This window comes from Mytilus californianus, unplaced genomic scaffold (genome assembly GCF_021869535.1).
Source record: "Mytilus californianus isolate M0D057914Y unplaced genomic scaffold, xbMytCali1.0.p SCAF_9, whole genome shotgun sequence".
Taxonomy (NCBI): Eukaryota; Metazoa; Mollusca; class Bivalvia; order Mytilida; family Mytilidae; genus Mytilus; species Mytilus californianus.
Window position 1 is genome coordinate 41,392,239 of NW_026262745.1, and position 25,057 is coordinate 41,417,295.

The window sequence follows — 25,057 nt, forward strand, 5'->3', positions numbered from 1 at the left end:
TGTTACTGAATCTTTCATTTCCTATGAAGTGTTTTGATGACTGTTGCTTTAATCGTTTTTTATGGCCATTTGTTTTCTGTTCTTCCTTCAACTTATGATTTTGTATCCCCCAGTTAGTATTGTTTCCTTTTTTGGTATATAGTTTTGGTGAGAAATATATCAATTAAGATTAAAGAATTTAACTTGGTTTTAGAACATACAGCTAAAATTCATGGAAAGACAACTGATCATTAATATATGGATTCAACACAATACCATAACATCAAATTATCCAGGTAAGTGATCACATTTATATTTACAGCTCACAGATTGCCATGAAACCACATAATTTAAAAGAGTTTGGACAATTGTAAAAAAACAATAATGGTGGATAAGTGTATGTATTTAACTGACCAGTATCTGTATGTAGGTCACAAAGTCTACAAAGGACTTTAATATCCTAGTATCTATGATGAGTTTATTTAAGCCAACATAACACAAAATAATTTAAACGTTTGGTGTCCGTTGTAAGGTAAGGAAAGTGAACATAATTTTTAAGCTTTTCCATTGAGCCTTTTCAGTTCTTTCCATACTGTATAATGATGGGCTTATCGTGTAATTTATATCCATTTACAAGACCAAGGGCTTCCGAAGCAGTCTCTTTACCTGAAAATTAAGGAATTAATATTTCAGAATACATTGTTAGAACAAATCTATTTGAAAATTCAAATGTTTCTGTTATATGAAAAGCAATCAGAATTGAGTTATTAAATACTGAGAAAAAAACCATTGGATGAGTAGTATGATTCTTATAATAGTTAGATTTCAGCATATATGTATCCTTAAATAGTTTTTTTAAATATATATATATATATAGATTAAAAATAAATGTAATGATTTCCAACACAGAACGTACATTGCTTGTTTCCTATTCCTACAATTACAAATCCAAATGCTATAAAGTGCCAGTTTTGATGGAAATTGAAGTTATATAGACACTGAACATGAAAATCCGGACATCAAAATAAACTGTGACGTAAAGAGTAATTTGAATAATAACATTCATTTATAATAGGAGGATCAAAAGACGATATTTCTATATACAATAGAGCAGTACAGTAGTTTATTTGAACACAATATTTGGCATACAAAATTTTAATCCTGGTATCTATGGTGAGTTTATTTGTTTAGTAAATTCGACAATTGTAAGACAAATTCATGTAGTTGCTTTGCAGAATAATATTGCATCTATGAAATTCAAATTATGAACAAAGAATTAATTTATATATAGAAGTCAAAAGAATTTTTTTAATTGATAGTTTTTTTGTTATTTTGTATAGGTACTTACTATCAAAGGTTACAAACGCTTGACCTCTCATTCTTCCACTCATAATTCTAAATTTTATTGGAGAACAGTTGGACATTTGGAACCTTAGGAACAAAGAGCCTAGTTCATTTTCTGATATTTTATTAGGAAGGTTCTTCAAATATAAAACCTGAAAAGATGAAAAAAAAATTTTCTCCATTTAATGATACAAAATATAAATTTCTTCTGTATAAAAATATACAAATAAAAAGCAAAAGCAAAAGCAAGTTATTTTTGTAATTTCCTTTGTTATATCCGTGTGCTTTCTTTCAAATGGTTTTAAATGCTGTAATAAAGGTTAACAAGACTGAATTTAAAATTGCAGGAACTGCTTATCTTTTAGTAACACCCGAGTTCACCCAAAAGAATTTGGTGTTGATTAATTTTGAATTTCCTGTGTACTGTTTTTTTTTTACTATTGTTTGTCTTTTCGTATTTTTGAATGTTATAGTCATTGTGTTGTCTATCTATCATTTGGCTTGTGCTTTTTTACACTTAGTTTATTCTTCCTTTTGACAGCAATAAAATATAAATTCAATGCAAAATTAGTAGGAAATAGATGTTTATGTGTATCTACAATATGCTGGGTAGTCTTGTCCATTCGGTACTTAATAAGACAATCATACTTACACTATTTTGGATTCCTTCTTCATAATTTTCAAACTTTGGAAGTTTTCGTATTTCATCGACTGAAAGTCTATTTGCAATAATATCACATTCAGGAATTTGATTTACCATACCGAGTACAACTTTGTTATTAACACTTGTATTTTCGGGTTTTTTAGTAGTCTGAAGTTCACCAGTACAATTTTGAGATTGTTTATCATCACTACATTCAACATCACCAGATAAAACGTGATCTATTACTTCTTCTTTGGTTTTACAACCAATCACTTCAGTGGACTGCTCACTTAGCCACGACGAGGTAGACTTAATTCCCTCAACCGTACTGCAAACATTATCGAGACTATCATTTCCTTCAGCATCAGAAGTAAAGAGTTCTTCAGATTTTCTGTTAGTATCAGTATGATTACGCCTATTCGAATTGTGATGCTTCTTATTAAATAACTTCTTCCCTATAATTTCTTCTAAAATTTCTGGAATATGATTCATGGGATGTCCAGGGTGAGGAAAATCCGAAGAAAATTTGTTTTTAATTAACAAAGAACTTAAACGTTTATTATCAGTACTGTCTTTGACAAGAGACTTTTCTAAATCCATAGCATGCCTACCAACATTTGCTTGACCATAAAATGTATCAGCCATTGTCAATGACTTTTTGTGTTTCTCTACTTTTCTGTCAATTTCTGCAAGCTTATCTTGTAGATATGATGGCTCCTGTCCAAGTCTTGGTTTCTTGCCTCCCTAAAATCGAAGTAGAAATTGAAGATTGTTTTGAGATATAAACATCCTACTAGGCCGATCCCCCTTTGTAAGCATAACATGCTTTTATTCCAATTGAAATTAACTTTTAAATACATAAATGATGATTTAAACAGACATTCACGCAAATGTAGAGTCAATGTATGAGATAAACTAGAGGTTCCTAAGCGTATGAATTGCTCAACCGTCAAACATATATCATTTTGATATTTATTTTCACCTTTATTGCAATTGGTTATGTTTGCTTATTTGCAGATCTTATCTAGATGACCTGTTTTGTAGTTTTCTCTCTATCTATATACGGTTTTATAAAAAAAAATATGACAAAATGCTAAAAAGAGGACAGCATTTAATTTACGGTAATATCTCCTACATGAAATCAAATGATGATTTCGGTTAAGCCATGTTGATTAATTTGTGGATTCTATCTTGCTTTTTTTAACATGCTTATTTTTGCTATTTACAGTTTCTCTTTAGTATGTACAAAACAAATGTATAACAGTTTTCAAGAGAATTGCAAAATACAAACAAAAAAGCTAAGTTTTGGTAAAAATAGTCTTATATTATAGTCGATATCTCCTATAAGGAGTCGGCTGTCAATTTCCTTTATTTGATTTACTTGTAGACCATATAAACTTGCGGAACCTTTTTGCTGTTTACAGTTTCTCTCTATCCATTACATAGATCTAGTATATTACAATGCGAATGATAACAGCTTAACAGGGATGCATATCATCGTCTAAGGGCAATAAATCTTTAAAGGAGTCCAAAAACAATTTCAGTCATATTGCCTTATCTGTAAATCTTATCTTGCTGATATTTGATTGCTGTTTCAGTTTCTATCTATCTATTATTTTTTCTAAAGTTAACATCATAATGGATATGCATACGAAGTTTCAAGTTGATGTGACCACAACTTAATAGAAAACCACCTTGACTAAAAATCATTTAACTTGATGAGAGACGGACAGGTGCGCCCACATATTATAAATTATAATTATGTTCTCCAATTTGAGACGCATTAGGGATGTTGACCAAGCTAATGATAGCACTTGGCGTCCATCGTCGTCGTCGTCGTTGTATACGTTGTGAAAAATCTTCTATAAAATCAATGGACTAATTTCAACTAAAATAAGTTTGAATCACCTTAATGTTATTTAGTATTAAGCGTGTGTGCTTTGTGCACCGCCTACGATAGAACGGGGTATTGTTTTTTCTGGTCTGCATATTAAAAATTATCGTACAATGATATAACACATGATGCTATTTTTAATACTTGGCTGAGCTAAACCTTTTGAGCTTTTTTGAAGAGCGGAAGACCATACAATAAAGGTTTAAAAACTTTTGAGTTATCAAATGTTTTGAAAAAACTGAGTTTGAAGATAACTCAATTGAATTGTGCAAAAATATGGATTTTTTACTTGCTGAATCCGCATCATACGGGGCCTATCGGTGTTACCAAATTCGCGAAAAATCTAATCACACTTAGTAACTCGAAAACTTTACCACATCGGAGAAAATGTCTCGGCTTCGGAAACGGCAAATATACATTTTTGTAACATATCCAAGTTTACGATATGGACAGATGAATGGAAGAAAAGGCTACTATTATCGTCAATCTGATTGAAATACAGATCCTATGTCCACGCTTCACTTAAAAGGAAAGGAGAGTCGATCTGCTAAATTTAAGTAACAATGCGGCCAAAATAAAAAGGAGAAAAGACAAAAAAATTCACAGAAAAACTTGAGATTGACCAAACTAAAACCCCCCAAAACCGGGGTAGAACACAAATTGCTCTGGAAGGGTATGCATAAATTTTCTTGCTCGACTAGAAAACTAGGAATTTGAAATTCATTTGCCAATAATATACTCGGAAAAGTAACATGAAAAACTATAAAAAAAAATGCAGCAAGGTAGGACATAATTTAAAGTTCAGTCAAATTCCAAATTGAATAATTATTCGATATCTAAACCATGTCGGACTTACAGGTAAGAAGATAAAGTTTGCAAGAAGATTTTTTTTTAATGACATAAAATAAAACATTTGTGTGTACATAATTTCAGTCACGGTGTTTCAGTAGTGTATGCAATATATTATAGTCTGTCAAAATCATATAAACTATGCAACTCCCTTTGATTATATTGCAGTTATTATCATTATAATAAGTGTAACGTTTAAATGCATACTGTAGAGTAGTTTTAAACAATTTTTAATGATATTTTCTAAAAATCAAACTAAAAATGTGGAAAGATTTATTTTTGAGGTACAGTGGTAAATATTTCAAACAACAGATTAACAGTAAATCCAGAAAGTACGTAAATCAAGCAAGTAGGTTCTGCAGTTTGGGTCAAATCGGATGAAGGGCTGGTAATTTTCACATCCAATGGAATCAGAAGGTAACAATATATTTGGTATAATAATGTTGGGTATGAGTAATAATTGAGTATACATGTTACCTTAACATAAACATCCTACTGATCCTTAAAAGAGTAATTACAAGGGCTTTACACTCTCCCTATGCGAATCATGGAATTTAACCCCATTCCAATCGGAAGCGGCTATGTATTTAGATTACATCCCGCACAGCCAAACGGACATCTCTTTTCAGCATGGGTTTTACACTAGTCACTAGGATGGAGTAAGTCCAGGTGACCATATTTCTATTCAGTCTACTCTTGAAGTCAAAAATTGAATAATATTAATAACACAACATTTTGAATCTTGATAAATTACAACTAAATATTAGTTTTAATATTATTACTTTACTTTAATTCTTCAAAATCACGGGAGCGGAAACAGTTTAATTACACAAAGCAATTTTGATGAGCCTTACATCTCAAATGCTTTCAAATCCTAAATTAGATGACTAATAATTTTTTGCTAATTATGTTGTTTGTTTACAAAAACATTACCACTTACCACATTTCCATCCTCTGTTTCCAGTTTGAGTCTAATTTCCTCATCACTAAGACCACATAATCGTAATTCATTAACCCGACTGTCTTGCTCTTCAAGTGCTTTATAATCAGACAAATCTATAATACCAGTTACAGAATCTGTAGATGGTTCATACAAGGTACTATTGGTAAACTTACGACTTTGTGCAAGCTGCCTGTAAATAATATGTTTGTTCATAAGGAAATTTTGGGAATAAGTGCATTTATATGAGAGCATTTATAATATGTAATATGAAAGAGGTGTATCTTTTCTGGCATGGCAAGTATGTTTCAATATATAACAACAGATGGGTCATAGTGTTTGAATAAAATTCTCTATACTTCATTATTTTGTATTTTGATCATTACGACGTTGCACGCGTTGTCGGGCTAAGCATACCCCCACTCGTTATTCAAAGGATCAGAAATCAGGAAGTTTGCATTTGACACGTTACCATGGTTACAACTCATCACTGCCAAGTTGCTGACCTAATAAATATAAAGTCGTTCTGTTGAATAATTTTTTTTAGAAAAGAATGACGAAAAATTTTAAGTTCCTTCAACATATTGTAAAGTTCAAAGTATCGGCAAACAGGACTTAGGTATCTGACAGACCTGGAAGTTGCTGGCATTACAACTCATCACTATATCTAGCTGTTGAACAAAAATAAATTCATTCTGTTCAGTTGTATCTGAGAAACGAGTGCCGGATATAATCGTTGGACGAACGGACGGACGGACAAGGTAAGTGCAATATAAAACCTCCTTTTGTTGTGGTATAATAAATAGATTTTCAAACTTCATAAATTATTCATAATTATGTTGACCAAGTTAAATTTAAATTTCATCATGAGCTATAAAAAAAATATTTTTGGCAATTGAAATTAACATGGCTGAAGCAAACATTTTGATCAGGTAACTTCTGCTTTGTCTTGTTAAAATGTAAAAATAATCGGTGTAACTGTGTAATATTGATCGCTAACAATTCAGATTATTTATCGAAAATAAGAAAAAAAGAAAATTTGTTCAGAGTGCCATCGTAAGTATGAAGAAACTTCTGTCATAGTTTCGTTAAATTCCTGAAAAGTTTCATAAAGTTTCAACCTTTAATCAAACTGTACTTAAATGGTGACTTCACATCAGAAAAAAAAAACGCATAAAATTCCACTAATCAGTAAATTGAAGGGAATATTCTTTTTCCCTTGATGGATTCTCTTGATTTTGTAGAAGTGCGGCTACTGCAAAAAAAAGAGGCGAAAGATATCAAAGGGATATTCAAACTCATAAGTCGAAAACAAACTGACAATGCCATAGCAAAAAAAAAAAAAAGAAGAAAAACAATCAAAAGATAAACAACAGTACACAGAACACAACAAAGAAAACTTAAGATTTAACAACGCAACCCCACCAAAAACCAAGTGATTTCAGGTGTTTCGGAAGGGTAAGCAGATCCTGCTCAACATATTTCAGTTTCTTGAAATTACACGAGATTTGATTTTTTAAAAGTTTAACCCTCGACTGTCTCTATACGTAAATTCCAAAGAAACAATGTAATTCCATTAATCAAATGAAACACAGAAAAGTTTAAAAAAAATGCAATATTCGTAAAATTCCATTAAGGTTTTTCAAAGTAACTGATGCCTAAAATTTAAACCCAGCCTGTATCTAACTGATAACTGTAAAATAAAATAAGTCCATCCATCAGTATAATACGAAATAAAAAAAATATAATTATATACTTCTTCGGGGCTTCTGTCAATGTTCTATACAGATTTGGTAAAGTTGTTGATTTCTAAAAAAAACTTTAACCTAATTTTATCGAAAAAATGTTATCTGCCAAAATGTTAACCAGTTATCAATGAAATACGGAAGAATTGAAATATGATTTTCTTCGAAATATTACCTTCAAAAATATATTTCTTGATCATGAAGAAGCTTCTGTTCAAGTTTAATGAAATTCCATGAAGGTTTGACATAGCTATAGATCTCTAAAACCAAACTTTAATTTCTGTTTAAGTTCTTTTTTCGTTATAAAAATGTTTTACACATGACATTTTATACTATATTCAAATTTTTAAGCCTAGCCTCAATGTATTCTCAAATAAAAACAGAGAAGATCATATCAAATTGCAAAATTTTGCATCTGATATCAATCTTTCAAACCTACTCTTTGAGTGTAGTTCGTGTTCTGAGTTGCTTGTCCAATAATGTCTTTAGCTGTCTCTGTGCTTCTGTTTCAATATCTTCCACGGGACCAGATAAGTCTTTGATCTTAGTCGTCTGTTGACCTGACAGTCTGAGCACATCCTGACTGTGAAATCGCTTAGGATTCCCACTAAAAATAAAGGACAAATTTTAATATAAATAACAGTATATGTGAGGCTATTCCAATGAAAAAGGAAAAAAAAAAAACAGCACCATGTGTATATATGAGGTCATATATTAGTAATTCCAAATAGCTATAGACATCTATCATAAAAGGTCTTCAAATGATATTCGTGAACGTAAAATGTATGCCTGACAAGCTCTAATTCGACCCCAACTTTGGATCAAATTGTAAATAAACGTAACAGACAAAGAAACAAATGACACTGTGAAAAAAAATACCAAATCGATTATAGGTCAAAAAGCTCTGAATGCATTTACTTTGCATTTCTACCTAAACGATAGATTTATGATTTGAAAATACTAGTACTAATATTATAAACAAATGTGAAAATTAATCATTTCAAAATTGTTTTTAGTTTGAGCATACAATTGTAATTTAGATATATAATTCCTTGGTTTAAGGATGCACTTAGGTCAGGTTTAGGAATTTTGGTCAGATGTTCGGACTCCTCTTGTTTTTTTTTCCCTACGATACAGGGTAAAATATTCTGCCCAATAGCACCCATTTTTCTTTTCAAATAAGACCTCAATAGCTCATAAAAGGTCATTTACCTAAATTTAAGCAGATTCTAGATTTCTTTTCTTTCGATTTGAGACCCAAATAATACCAATGCAAATATAAGGTAAAAGTCCGAGTCAGCCATTTCCCGCCATTTAAAAAAAATAAATATCTCGAAAAGGAGCTCCATAACCTATCAATATTTTTAGCTTATTTTGTTCCTTAACTAATGACTTATAGTATCAATTTTAAATTCTAGATTTTTTTAATTTCACCTAAGGGACTTATCATTTTTTACCTGGGAGGGTCATTTTGAAATCATACATACAAAATTTCTTGATCCCCCCCATAATATTTCACTATTCTTATTTGATCCCCCCTGTAAAAACATTTAAAAAATGTGATCCCCCCTCTATTAAACATGCCAAAATTTTAATACGCAAATCACTTATCATGTTATTTCAAGGAAATATTGAAAATGAAATATTCTCAGTGGATTGAGTCCCAAAACTTATTTGAGGGAAAATTGCCTTGAAATGTGAGGCCTCTTCCATGAATATTAGTATGTAGAGCAAGCCAGTGCTTTGAGTAGCTTTTTCTGACTTTTTTTTCTAATTTCCTATATTGGGCTATTAAAAAAAACTTGATTCTGAGTAACTCTGTAAAGAATGTACATTAAAAAGTAAACTTTTTGAAACAGAAACAACACAGTATTTATATCTCCCTCTCTTGAACGCTGCTTAAACTTAAGTTTTAAGTATGGCCTTATTGAAACCTCTATTGAGTCGCTAAACTTTTATATGGATAGTTCATGCTTTCAGCTTGAACAATTCAATTACTCATTTATTGTCACATTTCATTCATAAATGTGTGATAGTAACCTCAATTTTTTGATTTATTAGCAGGGCGCAGCTTGATACGACCGCAGAGGTCGAACCCTGAACAGTTGGGGCAAGTATGGACACAACATTCAAGCTTGATACAGCTTTGCATTTGGATTGTGATTAAATATTTGACACAGCATAGGTTTCTGACACAGAATGAATGTGGTCTAAGAACTTAAAAATTTTAAATTGGACATTCACCTATTATGGTCCAATATCCAAAATCTAAATACATGGTTAGATTCAGCATATCAAAGAACCCCAAGAATTCAATTTTTGATGAAATCAATCAAAGTTTAATTTTGGACCCTTTTGACCTCAATGTGGACAAAGTTGATAACGGGGCCCAAAAATCAAAAATCTAAATACATGGTTAGATTCAGCATATCAAAGAACCCCATATATTCAATTTTTGTTGAAATCAAACAAAGTTTAATTTTGGACCCCGATTTGGACCAACTTGAAAACTGGGCCCATAATCAAAAATCTAAATACATGTTTAGATTCAGCATATCAAAGAACCCTAAGAATTCAATTTTTGTTAAAATCAAACTAAGTTTAATTTTGGACCCTTTGGACATTAATGTAGACCAATTTGAAAACGGAACCAAAAATTAAGAATCTAAATACACGGTTAGATTCGGCATATCAAAGAACCCCAATAATTCAATTTTTGATGAATTCAAACAAAGTTTAATTTTGGACCCTTTGGATCTCAATGTGGACCAATTTAAAAACGGGGCCCAAAATCCAAAAACTATATACACGGTTAGATTCAGCATATTAAAGAACCCCAAGAATTCAAGAATAAAACCCCATTGAAATTGGTCAAGAAATAAGCAATTTATACGAAGTATCTTCTTTTGCACAATACTGTGCAATTAAATATTTCTTGCTATTGCGCAATACTGTACAATTGACAATTTCTTGTTATTGCGCAATATTGTGCTATTGGATATTTCTTGTTATTGCGCAATACTGTGCAATTGAAGATTTCTTGCTATTGTGCAATACTTATTATATAATAATTTACACATCCTGTTTGGTGTGTATCTCCTACCATATCATTATTACTTGCTTTTAAATATAAATCAGAAATAACCAACTTAAAATGGAAAATTTTAAAAGAAAAAAAAAAGGAAAAAAAGAAAAAAAAGGAAACCCCCCCCCAAATTTTTTGAACCCCCTTATGATTCATCACCCCCAAACTCAATCCCAGCCTTCCCTTTGTGGTATGGTACCTTGCAGTACAATTTCAGAGAGATCCATACACTTGAACACAAGTTATTGTCTGGAAACTAGAAAAATGTGTTTTTTGGCCCCTTTTTGGCCCCAAATTCCTAAACGTTTAGAACAATTACCCCCAAACTCAAACCCAGCTTTCCCTTTGTGATATGGAACCTTGTAGTACAATTTCAGAAAGATCCATACACTTACACACAAGTTATTGTCCTGAAACTAGATAAATGCTTGTTTTTTGCCCCTTTTTGGCCCCTAATTCCTAAAATATTGAGGCAATTACCCCTATCATCAATCCCAGCCTTCCCTTTGTGGTATGGTACCTTGCAGTACAATTTCAGAGAGATCCATACACTTGAACACAAGTTATAGTCTGGAAACTAGAAAAATGCTTATTTTTGGCCCCTTTTTGGCCCCCAATTCCTTAACGTTTAGAACAATTACCCCCAAACTCAATTCCAGCTTTCCCTTTGTGATATGAAACCTTGTAGTACAATTTCAGAAAGATCCATACACTTACACACAAGTTATTGTCATGAAACTAGAAAAATGCTTGTTTTTTGCCCCTTTTTTGGCCCCTAATTCCTGAAATTTTGAGGCAATTACCCCCAAAATCAATCCCAGCATTCCTTTTGTGATATGGAACCTTGTGGTACAATGTCAGAGAGATCCATACACTAACACACAAGTTATGTCTGGAAGTTACAAAAATGCTTATTTTTTGCCCCCTTTTGGCCCCTAATTCCTTTACTGTTGGTACCATAACCACCAAAATCAATCCCAACCTTCCTTTTGTGGTACTGAACCTTGTGGTAAAATTTCATAGAGATCCATTCACTTAAACTAAAGTTAGAGTGCGAAAACCAATGTGTCTTCGGACGACGACGACAACGACGCCAACGTCATACCAATATACGACCACAAAAAAATTTTTGCGGTCGTATAAAAAGTACAAATTTTGAGGAAGTGAGTGGTATAAGTGGACCCAAAGGGCTCTTGTAATGAAAACAAAAAGATACATTGGCAATAATGCTTGTTAATTTAGTGATCGACGTGAATGAAATATAACAACTGAATTATTCGGATTATGAAGCACCTATGCATTTTATATAGGACAAAATGACACAAATGGCACCAAAGTCTTGTGATGTCTTACTTAATTGTATATGAATGGTGTTAAAAATATATTTCGATTTGACTGTTGTAATGTTCTTCTTGACATTTTGTTGGGGGGGGGGGGGGGGGGGGGCAAGGGGGGATCCAATAACAGCAAAACAGCAAATTGATTTGGCTTAAAACAGATAACAAGGAATTGAAAAGGGTAAAAACAGATAACAGTAAATGAAATATTAAAATCAGTCGGGTCCAGGACCAATCCAGCATATCTTATTTTAATAAATTGTAATAAATTCCATTTTCTATGAACATGTATTTAGAGTTATCTATAGAAATGGTTTACTCAATGTATGGTAATAATTTTTTGTTATCCAAAACTAGTAGACTCAACCCTTGGACCACTATCTTTTGTAGATGATCTACTTTTGAGTAAAGAAGGTCTACAGAACAGTATAAATAGATTTAGTAGTTTCTGTGAAAATTGGCAACTTACTATAAATATAAATAAAACCAAAACCATGATTTTACAGCCACATATTGCCAAAAGTGTAGGCTCATTTCATAACTACAATGGTAATATGATGAAAAATGTATTAGAATATAAATTCCTAGAAACTCTTATAAAGAGTGATGGTAACCTTATTCAAGTTTAGACGACCTAGCGAAAAAGCAAGAAAAGTTATGTTTTTGGTTAAAGCCAAGGTAGCTTCATTGGGAAATCTCCCAATAGAAATTTCTAGTAATCTTTTTGATATATAAAAGAAGTTCAACCAGTTTTTAATCATAACACGGAGATACAATGTATCCTCTAGCTATATATATATTTTTCCCTTATGTTCCTTTCTTTTAGAATTGTTATTTCTTTGCTATATAATGTTTGTTTTTGCTTTTGTCTTTTGCACAAACTAATTGTTTATATGGCAATTAAGATATTGTATGATATAATGGCCATATGCTTTCCATTTTGTAATATTAAGAATTGTTCGAATTTAATTTTTATATAATATGTATGGGGATATAGGGAACATTATCCCCATATATACATGAAAATGGAATTTGAACAATTCTTTATATTACAAAAAGGAAAACATATGGTGGGGGATACCTGATCAGGATAGGCCTAGGTCCATACAACAGAAACACCTTTTTAATCAGAGCTGAGTCTGTGTTTCTTATTGTATAAATTTTATACAATAAGGAACACAGACTCAGCTCTGTGATTCTTTTTCTAAGAATACACACACTATTTAAATTACAAGCCTGCGTGCCTCGACATTTCTTTTAAGGCACAAAAATAAATGCTGAAAAAAAGTATTTCATAACAAAATATAGGTAACACTAAATACATGTTCATAGAAAATGGAATTTATTACAACAGGATTATAATAAGATATACTGGAATGGTGCTGGACCCGACTGATTTTAATATGTTTGTATGATGTGAATGTTACTGGAATCCTACTCCGAATAAGGGACCACCATATTACTAGTGGTTAGACCCAAATGTTCAACGATTTTCAATTTCTACCGAAGATTGGCTGTCAAAATGCTAAAATTCCAATTTTCAATAACAGTTAACAGCAAATACATTCTCACAATAACAGATAACAAAAAAAAATAATAGTCCTATAACAGCTAACAGTAAATACATTTTCAGAATAACAGATAACAAAGAATTAAATTGCCCCAAAACAGCATAACAGTTAAACCCCTTGCCCCCCCTCTTTTGTCTCTTGAAGTATGTGAACTACTTATTTCCAAGTGCAAAAAATATTGATCCCCCCACTTTGAATTTATAAACAAATTTGAACCCCCCTTGTCCACATACAGAAAAAAACTTGATCCCCCCTGCATTTTGACCAGCCCCCCTCCCAGATAAAAAATGATAAGCCCCTAAGTACATCTTCAAGTTCTAACTATGGTCAAAACATGCACATATATACATTTTCCAAAAGCACATTATAACTAATAGAACGTTAATAACAAGGTAACCCCCCCCCCCCTTTTTTCCAAATAAAATTTGCAATACGAGTACTATGTGATTTGAAGTCTTTTTGGAACAATTAAATCAACTTCATCAATTTAAAAAATATGTCACACAGAAACTCTATTAGTATCAGTAAATGGATATGGATATTAAACTGCGAATTGCTAGAAAACAAAGAAATATTGATGAAAAAGTTAATTACGTTAATTAAGTAATACAAATAGACAGGAGATACGTAAAAAAATTGTAAAAAACATTGATTATTATTTTTTTTTTTATTTCCTAACCGAGTCCCTGTGGTAGCTATAGAATATAATTTGCTTTCAAATCAGTACTAACGAATTCATTTGTTTACCAAAACATTGGTTACAATATTATTTCAGAGCATATCTTTTGAAATTAATAAATAACAAACGTTTGCTGCTTCCTTTCTTTAACATTCATGTATCCGTAATCTGCGACAGAGTCGTTACCGTCAATAAACGGCCATCATTGTACTTCCGTTACAAATTGACCTTCACCAAAATCGCAAAATTTCAACCGGCGAGGACACCACTCAGCAACAGAAATGTCAACTTTTTGGAAGCGAGCTGGGATAAAGTATGAATTTAAATGTGTTTTACAAAACATTGTTGCATTTTTGCAACCCAAGTGAACCGACAGAAACCCACATGAGATATAGCCCTGGCTGATTTGTTCACTGAATTTTCACCTCGACCTGGCCAACACTTGACAAGGCCTTGTTACCGTTCGAGGTTAACTACCCACATCGAGGAATGAAGTTGTAACCAACTATACAAATCGGCATTTTTAAAATGACTCTATTTAAAAAAAAATGTCTGTGATGAATACAACTATGTCAGTAGTGTATATGTTTCATTTGTATTTGCCCTTGATCCCCCACAAATACATTTATACCATCATTGAAGGTGGTAACGATCATTTATGACTGCCATGTCAAACTGATTAGATTGTAATTGTGATTTATTAGAGGTCTCAACTGTTATTCTTAAAAAAATATACAGTCATGACAGTGTCAGTGGTTTGTCAGAATTTTTTTTTATCATCTATTGAAGAAAATAAACAAAGAAAATTTATATTATACCAAATCTATTAAATACCATCATTGTCTTGTGAGCATAGCCAATATTTTGTAAGAAGGGATGTAATGAAAATAAAGTTTATAAACATGATAAAATAATATCTACTGAGTACTGGCACTACATCAAAATTTATTATTAAGAGCGACCTTGTTCATGTAAAAGTTATTTGAAGTTTGCTTGACAATAAAAACATCATAGAAATATCATGAATATCAGTGTTCCAGCTTGATTGTTTTCACAGGGCGGTCCACCCATCCTTTCCCGACTGACGCCCTGTACCCTTTTTATGATTCCCTGTGCCCTTTTTAAGATGCCCTGCCCTTTTTCGCAAGTCCATGCCTTAATTGTCGTATTATTTTTGATGAAAATACTGTAGTTCTGCCTATCTTCATGTTTCTGACAAGTTGTTGATCCTCAGCTAATTAACATTTATAGAAGGTGTTATAAGTTCTGATTACAGGTAATCCAATTATCGCCATCAGATGGGTCACTAATCAATTAATTAATAAACCTCATAATTGGTAATCCAGTAAATTGGTCAGTCGGCATTTCAATTTCAATATTTCTCAAACGACCACAATTTGCAGTTCGTTTATGCACATATTTTCGTCACTACTTAAATAACTTGTAACAAAATCTTTCAACAATTTTGATTAAAAAGATAAAATTTATTCAAAATGTTCAAAAATATTTTATCAAGTCAAACAAGTGCTTTCTTTATCATGTACTGTGCGCATGAGTGAAAGTATTCTTATAAATTTAAAAAAACACTAAAAAGTACAAGCATTCTGAGAGTATTACATGGCAATACATAGTCCCCTACCAGTTAAAAATTAATTGTACTGGAACAAAATGCTAACTTCATGTAAACTTGTCATCATGTAAATTATATAACAAATATCAAGTCAATATCTTCAAGCATGACGAAAAAAAGTGTGGAAAACTGATAATTTAAGTGAATTTTCTAAGTCCAAGGACCATAACTCTGCAAAAAATCATCAAACCGAAACAAAATTCAAACTTGGTCTGTAACTTGTCATAATAAAACTATATACCAATTATCAAATCAATATCTTCAAGCATGACAAAAAAAAGTGCTGAAAACTGATTATTTGAGTGAATTTTCTAAGTCCAAGGACCATAACTCTGCACAAAATGATCAGACCGGAACAACATTCAAACTTGATCTGTAACTTGTCATGATAAAACAATGTACCAATTATTAAATCAATATCTTCAAGAATGACGAAAAAAAGTGTTGAAAACTGAATATTTGAGTGAATTTTCCAAGTCCAAGGACCATAACTCTGCACAAAATTATCTGACTGGAACAAAATTTGAACTTGATCTGTAACTTGTCATGATAAAACAATATATCAAATATCAAATCAATATCTTCAAGCATGAAGAAAAAAAGTGCGGAAAACTGATTTGCCGGACTGACAGAAGGACATACAGACAGAAAAACGGAGTGCACACCTAAAGTCCCCTTCGACTTCATCGGTAGGGGACTAAAAGTATGAAATTATTTAGTATCAAATTAAACGAGAGAGACAAACATATTTCTTACTCAGCAACTAAATTTAAAAAAATGATAATTTCCAGCGCCTTTTGTTAAACATGATCCAATCCGTAGATGAATCCTGAGTCATTCTGAATTTGTTACCCTCTTGTCACTTCCCGTTTTCATTTCGTATAAAAATCGAAAGTAAACGTGATCTATTCTTGATAAATTTTAAATATACAGTCATTATAATTGTTCCAAGTTTATAAAAATGAATTCCAAATATGGATTTAAATGTTTTTACAGGGATAATGATTATACAGTGAAATAGTCATTCCAATTTCATTTATGCTGTGATTCCTGGTTTTACAAAAGAGGAACTTTCGTTGATCAGGAATGTTCCCTGAAAATAACTGAAGTGAACTATTTTCCGGATCCATGTTCTAATCTTCATATTTAAGCATCACATCAGTCAAATCATGCAATAACTTCCTACATTTGTAGCATGCCTAAGGCCTTCAAAGATCCTGGTCCTCAAGTGAAGGACTTAGACATATGTATAGCTAATAATATGCGTCCTTGGTCCCTTGCTGTTACCCAAAATAAGATTGATTTTCATCTAAAGCCCTCAAAATCCTAACAGAAACCCTGCTGTTTACATAATAAAAGACAATGTTTGATATGCCCTTTTCATGATTGGCTCCCTGCCCTTTTGAAATCCTAGCTGGAACATTGAATATGTATGATAGTTGTTTGCTTAACGTCAAATGACATATTTCATGCTTATTCAGGATGAGAACAAAACAACCGATACAATTTGAAGTTTTGCTTTCTTTGTCATGTTTATCCAATGCATTGAATATATTTTAAAACATATACAATTCCTTAGTGGGTCGACCTAGTTGAAGGGCAGGATAGTTAGGCTGCCACTTGAAATGAGGTTTATGCTGGATAGGGACAGAGTTTGCCTTGTTACTGTTATAAAGTGCTACCAACTGACCCCTAAAAGATTTGTTACAAAATACAAGGATAATTTAACGTAGCACTCACCTGAAATGGTGCATTGGATATAATATAATTCCCATTCCCACCTGAAGTGACTACGTATTTATGCTTTCCAAACACCATAATTCACAGCTCTTGTGTCAGTGTGTGAGCATGGTCATGATGGTGAGAGTCATATTGATCCTTTAGACGGAATAACCTTACCCAATTTTTATACCACTTGGTGTCCTCCAGGTGCCATAGATTGCTGATAAGTATAAAACAACATGAGAAACTGAATTTGAAATAAATTATCAATTTTCAAAGCGCTTTCCTGGATAATAAACCTTCATCAGAAACATTTGTCATGATTGTTAGAAACTTTAGTAGCAAAGCACATTAAAAGCTATAGTTGAAAATAACTAAACATGCTAAAAGGGACCTACATTGTAAAAATAATACCAGTCTTCACGCTTAACCACGAGTCCTACGGCCATGGCTTGTAAAATTACTTTCGGGCTTGTAAAATTCTCCTCTACAAGCCAACTAAAATTTTCAATATATTGAGCGTCTGGCTTGTGGACTCAAAAGTTAAGCGTGAAGGCTGTAATACCCAAATACATCCAAGGTCAAATTTGCTTGGGGGAATTGGAACCCTAAATATGTATAAAAATAAAGGCATAAAAGTATGAATTGATTTTTTTCAAAACTTTCCATTGATCCTGGAAGAGTTTTTAACTTCATTTTGATGTCATTCCGCAACTTGACAATGAAGTTGACATCAACCTGAGACATTTACAATTTGAAGTCCTATAATCAGATAATCAAAATCATGAAAATAATACTATTTGCAGAGAACATGGAGAATGTGATAAATAAATCAATAAATGTATGTATACCAAATTCAGTGCATCCGACAGGTTTCTATAGTGAAGTTAATAAGTTGCCCCTGCATACATGGCGTATCTCCTCATGTTTTTTAATGCCAAAAATTTAAAAAAAAAAAACTAAATAAACTATGTTATTCTTGATCTTAACCATGTTAACCAAATTAAATGTTAAATATTTTCATGAATATTTTATAAAATTTCAGAAATGTTATAAAACAGATTAAAATTGTACAAAACCACAGAAATATTTAAACTTGTAAAATAATACCTGCAATACCCTTTGATTTATTCATAAAAACTTGATTTAAAACTGTTTATTGACATTTTGTCTGACTGTCTGTTGGAGATTAAAATAAACTTGTATGTCAATGTATGTCAGACCAGTTTATATTAATTGTTAATGTTATGTTCCAGTTGGAAATTTTTGTGCAAAATCTAAAAAACCAACGCATAAACATGTATAAGACAATAAAAAAAAAACCCTGAAAATTCTTAATCAGTTACAAGGATGAAGAAAAAAAGAAAATTGAATATTAGATTCATGATGTTCATTTCATGAACTCTTGGTCAGCATGGTGAGCATCCCAACAGATCCAGAGAAGATTGACATAACAATTTAAATTTACATATCAAACTATAGCTACTGATGTGTGTTACAACTCCCTGTACAATGCTTGTCAATATAATCATGTCAATAAAGAAAACATGATAATGGTTGTAATTTTGGTAATTATGTTGAGCATTCAAGAGAATCACGAGGTACAAGTAAAATTACTCAATTTAGTTATCATGGTTATATATAGGCCTATCTACCTAGGCAGTTTGATGTGATTTGTTATATATCTGCTCCTGCATATTATTTTGCACTTGTCATTGTACTTCACACTACACATTGCTACATGTGCTTATTTTGTGCATGTGCATTTATTATTGTGATTTTTTGAAGATTCAACAAAACTATGAGATTAATTATTGTGGTTTCAGGAAAATCTGCATACAATATATGTATCCTGTATCAGAATGCAAGTTCTTATTGCAATACTCACGCAGTCTTCTATTTACAGTTATTTTTTTTACATTTTAGCTACATCCAGTATTCAAGCATATGTGCTAATGCTGTAAGAAAATGTCTAAAGCCAGAGTTTAAAGCTGATTCAGAAAAGAGATCAGAATCAGTGATCAAAGCATTCAAATGGTCAGAAGGAAAACCTATTGCTTCAGATGCAGCTAGTATGTACATTTATCAATAATTACTGACAGCTACATTAGCATGATTAGCTAGGTTTTCATTTTATAAAAAAATTCTATTGACAATGTTGATGAAATGTGTCACATAAAGTTATAGAAGTTAAAAAGTGATCTCATTGTAAGACAATTCCTTACTTTTTAGCTCACCGGGCCCAAAGGGTCCCATATGAGCTTATGCCATCACTTGGTGTCCGTCGTCATCGTAAACTATTTCAAGAATCTTCTCCTCTGAAACTACTGGGCCAAATACCTTCAGAGTTAAATTGAATGTTCCTTAGGTTATCTAGTTTATAAATTGTATCGGAAGTTTTGATCCATCAACAAACATGGCCGCCATGGCTAAAAATAGAGCATAGGGGTCAAATGCAGTTTTTGGCTTATATCTCAAGAACTAAAGCATGTAGAGCAAATCTGACTGGGTAAAAATGTACAACAGGTCAAGATCTATCAGCCCTGATATTTTCAGACGAAATCAAACAACCCATTGTTGGGTTGCTGCCACAAAATTGGTAATTTTAAGGAAATTTTGCAGTTTTTGGTTATTATCTTGAATATTATTGAAGATAATGATAAACTGTAAACAGCAAAAATGTTCAGCATAAAATCTACATAAAAGTTTGACCAAAATTGTCAATTGACCCCTTAAGGAGTTATTGTCCTTTAAAGACAATTTTACACAATTTGTTCATCATGTTTGCTGACATTTAAAAATCTTCTCCTCTGAAACTACTGGGCCTAATACTTCTAAACTTTAACTAAATGTTCCTTAGGGTAACTGGTTTATAAATTGTATCTGAAGTTTTGATTTATTAACAAACATGGCCGCCATGGATAGAACATAGGAGTCAAATGCAGTTTTTGGCTTTTATCTCAAAAACTATATATAGCAGTTACAGCAAAAGTGACATGGAGTTAAGATCTATCTGCTATGAAATTTTCAGACCAATTGGACCACCCAGGTTACTGTCTGAAATAGTTTATTTTTATGAAATTTTGCTGTTTTTGGTTATTATCTTTAATATTGTAATAGATAGAGAGAAAGTGTAAATGGCAAAAATGTTCAGCTAGCAGCTATCGCCAGAGCTTTTCAGTCAACGTCAAATCACAACCCTTTAAACTGTTTCGAGCATTAACACAGATTTCTTATCAAAGTCAAGGACGATTCTTCACAAATTCATACCGATTTTTGTTGTTAAAATAAAGAAATTTTAAGGAGATGTATGTGCTAATACAGACACCTTTAAGCAAAACTATCCGTACCCACTGTTTATGCACCTGTCCTAAGTCAGGAGCCTGTTGTTCAGTTGTTGTCATTTGTTGTTGTGGTTCGTATGTGTTTTTTGTTTTGTATATAGTTTAGACCGTTGGTTTTCCTGTTTGAATTGTTTTACACTAGTCATTTTGGGGCCCTTTTTAGCTTGCTGTTCGGTGTGAGCCAAGGCTCCGTGTTGAAGGCCTATAATTGTTACCTTTAAATATGTTGTAACTTGGATGGAGAGTTGTCTCATTTGCACTCATACCCATCTGATTTATATACAAAGTGCCAAAAAGACAATGAACAAAAATGAGAACACCAAAACGACGGAGACACAAACAACCATTGAACATATAACACAAAAAAATTAAAAAGTACACACATCAACGAACCTCTAAAAACTGAGGAACTCAGGTGTTCCAGAAGGATGAGCATTTCCTGCTTCTTGCAAGACACCTGCCGTGTTGCTAGTTATATGTCATGTCTGATGAATGAGGAAAGACAGATCTATGACAATTCAATGGATATCATTTAAGGCAGTTGAAATAATTATTGAATTATTCAGTTCAATTTCTGATGTCCTCAGAAAGTATCAATAATACAAGAAGTCATGCAATTAAAAGTGGGCATTACATGTCTTGGTGAACAGGGGAAAAAAACACACTTCAGCAGTTGATTAATTAAAGAAATGTCAAAGTACAAGTGTTAAATCAAGTTTCATACTATTTTGTTTTGGTCAATATTGTCAGAACCTATGATTTTATGTTTACAAAAAAAAAATATAATGCTCGCCTTCACTTTTCAAGCTTGGCCTCAAAAATTTGCAAATTAAATTTTTTTTTTATTAACATTTTCATGATTTTCAAATCGCTCGCTTGCCCCAATTTCTGGAGAGGAAAAATCAGTAGAACAAGAAATTAAATTGGTGTGGCCTAATATAACCCATGATAACTGAATTCAAATAAAAAGACTGTTTGAATACATAACCAATGTATTTTTTTTTTCTTTTTCAGAGAAAGCAGCCTCTGGAGGTTCCTGACAGAACAACTGACAATAACATTTGACTTTTGATTGGAAATTTGTTGTGTATTTTATAAATAAATTGTAAAATATATCATCCAATTACACTTAGATTTATAACAGTATTAGAGTAGTTTTGTTTGTTCATTTTACACTAGGGATAGACGTGGATTGACACTGAAGACCCTTAAATAGGAATGCTTAACCATATCAGTACAGTGCAAAGACTGAATAGCTTGAAGTCAAAACATTTCTTAAATTGGAATGTTTAGATGATTAACTACAAGGGTCTCTTTGTTGAAGTGGTTGAATAAATTCTATTATTAAAGGGAAAAATCATTCAAGACAGTGTATCTGCCATTAGACACTTTACAAATGCTTTAGGCACGTGCTTACACATAATTTGTTCACAAATATTTTTTTTTTATTAAAAAAATAATAAACAACGTTATCTGTAGATGCACGTGAAGTCTTCAAAACTCTTTAATTATCAAATGTCATTTGTACACTAGTCTATCATCCTTAGTGAATGGAGTATTGGATAGAATTGTATGTCATTATATTCAACCAGTGACCTTATATAGAAACCAAAATGTAGAACTTTGGTTCAGATCATTTCACTTCTATCAACAAAAACTTGAATGAACCTCAACATGCTCAAAAGCCTGACATTTTATTCTTTATAGATACATAATTTTTTTTAATTTGTTGCTGTTAGCTTTTAACTAGCTTTTCACTTGGTCTTCATCCGACCTGCAATAAAACCCTTGCCAAAGTTGGGCGTCCAATTGGTTGTGTGGGATGTATAAATATGCAGTCACGTCTGGTCAGAATTGGGACGTTAAATCCGATGCCTAGTGTAGAGAAAATGCCACGATCTCTGCACGTTATGGGCATACAATACAGTTTTGATCACACAATGATTTTATTACGAAAATTTTCATACAAGCTATTTTCACTTAATTAAGTCTCCCAAACGAAGTTTGGGAAGACTTATTGTTCTTCTTCTTCTTCTTCTTCTTCCGCCGCTTTTAAATTTGAACTTGTCCGCACCCGTTCTCCAAAACCGCTTGTCAGATTAACTTAGGGTTTCACAATATGTTAGACTAACATGTCTAGTGGTGCAATCAGGGTTTTGTTTGTGCAATGGGGTTTATAAAGGGGTACTTTGAGGGGCAAAAAGAAAAGAGGGTTTTACTATAGAACCCTATCGGATTTTATTTTTTAAAATTTTCAAATGATTATAAATTGAAAACCGTTTGTGATAGAAACAATCTTTTTAATTGAAAATGTTCTAAATGATAAAGTCCATTAAATGAAATACAGGGTTAGTCCCCAGGGGTCACCCCCACCCCCTGCCATTTAAGAAAGTTCTAATACCTTGTAAATAGTCAAGATCCCCACCCCTAAACCATATATATTCTGGTTTGTCATGCTAAGATGGTTTGATTGATATACAGGGTTAGTCCCCAGGGGTCATCCCGACCCCCTGCCATTTGAGAAAGTTCTAATATCTTGTAAATGGTCGAGATCCCCACCCCTAAACCATATATATTCTAGTTTGTCATGATAAAGCACATCAAATGTAATACAGGGTTAGTCCCCAGGGGTCACCCCCACCCCCTGCCATTTAAGAAAGTTCTAATATCTTGTAAGTGGTCAAGATCCCCACCCCTAAACCATATATATTCTGGTTTGTCATGCTAAGATGGTTTGAATGATATACAGGGTTAGTCCCCAGGGGTCATCCCGACCCCCTGCCATTTGAGAAAGTTCTAATATCTTGTAAATGGTCGAGATCCCCACCCCTAAACCATATATATTCTGGTTTGTCATGATAAAGCACATCAAATGAAATACAGGGTTAGTCCCCAGGGGTCACCCCCACCCCCTGCCATTTAAGAAAGTTCTAATACCTTGTAAGTGGTCAAGATCCCCACCCCTAAACCATATATATTCTGGTTTGTCATGCTAAGATGGTTTGAATGATATACAGGGTTAGTCCCCAGGGGTCATCCCGACCCCCATGCCATTTGAGAAAATTCTAATATCTTGTAAATGGTCGAGATCCCCACCCCTAAACCATATATATTCTGGTTTGTCATGATAAAGCACATCAAATGAAACACAGGGTTAGTCCCCAGGGGTCACCCCCACCCCCTGCCATTTGAGAAAGTTCTAATATCTTGTAAATGGTTGAGATCCCCACCCCTAAACCATATATATTCCTATTTGTCATGTGTCGAACATTTGAATGACGTATACGGTCAGTCCCCAGGGGTTCCCCCCACCCCCAATGTTCTAATATCTTGTAAATGGTTGAGATCCCCACCCCTAAACCATATATATTCCTGTTCGTCATGTAATGAACATTTGAATGACGAATGATATACAAGGTTAGTCCCCAGGCATCACTAATGCATATAACTTTACTGGACCAAACCAATTTTCACTGGAAGTTGCCCAATGTCAGTCGACCCTGGGAATTACGAATTATGGGAGCTTCGTTTGGGAGACTTCGTAACAGCATCCTGTTACAATCATTTCTTGTTCAAATATGTAATAAAAAATATACCTTCATTTGCTAAATTTAGAGATAAATAGGGTAGAAATTTTAGACATTTACTAAAAATTTCGGTTTCTTGGACATTTCTATCCTTTGGACGGATAAACTTAACTTTTTTGTTTCAAAAGATAAACACATGCAGATTTCTGTAAAAAGATTAGTATATTTGCTTTACAAAAGTATGCTCTTAATTCATTTTGTAATTTGTGTAACAATTCTTTGAAAATAATTCATTTTTATTAAAATTTCATGATTTAGGAAAAAAATACGACAGTTTTTGCTGCATAGTTATCTGATTTAAAAAAAAAATATCGGTGATTTTTTCATAAAAAATTGGAACAAATAATCTTCATACAGTATCAAATCAAATGTCCTTTTAAAAAAGGGGTCCATGTACTCGTTTTCAAGCTAATGATTAAAATCACTTGAAAAATGCATCTTTTCCCGATAAGAAGCGATTTGTTGTCGTGAAAAATAACATTACCTTAGCAATTATCTCACCTGTTACTGTATCGTATGCCCATAAGAACACTTGCAACAAGTCTTTGAGAGGCAAAATTTCTGTTCCTATCCAATAAACCCTCATTTTCCAATGCATGGCATTTCCAAATTTCCAGACCTTCATACTGGATGACCCCTATTACAGGACCTAAGTTACCTGTTGTATTTATTGTAAATTTGTTTTTGTCTTGAATACGCATGAACTAT

General features: G+C 32.6%; 1 protein-coding gene across 1 annotated transcript in view; it reads right to left on the reverse strand.

Annotated features, from left to right (window-relative positions):
* Positions 1 to 442: 442 nt before the first annotated feature.
* Positions 443 to 25,057, reverse strand: part of LOC127715241 (RNA-binding protein 41-like) — a 37,245-nt gene continuing 12,630 nt past the window's right edge. The window contains exons 2-6 of the mRNA XM_052221264.1: positions 7,834 to 8,001; positions 5,650 to 5,842; positions 1,976 to 2,710; positions 1,328 to 1,475; positions 443 to 645 (exon numbers count right to left, since the gene is read on the reverse strand). Coding sequence (XP_052077224.1) covers positions 557 to 645; positions 1,328 to 1,475; positions 1,976 to 2,710; positions 5,650 to 5,842; positions 7,834 to 8,001 — 1,333 coding nt within the window. The 3' untranslated portion in view covers positions 443 to 556. The remainder of the gene's footprint in view (positions 646 to 1,327; positions 1,476 to 1,975; positions 2,711 to 5,649; positions 5,843 to 7,833; positions 8,002 to 25,057) is intronic.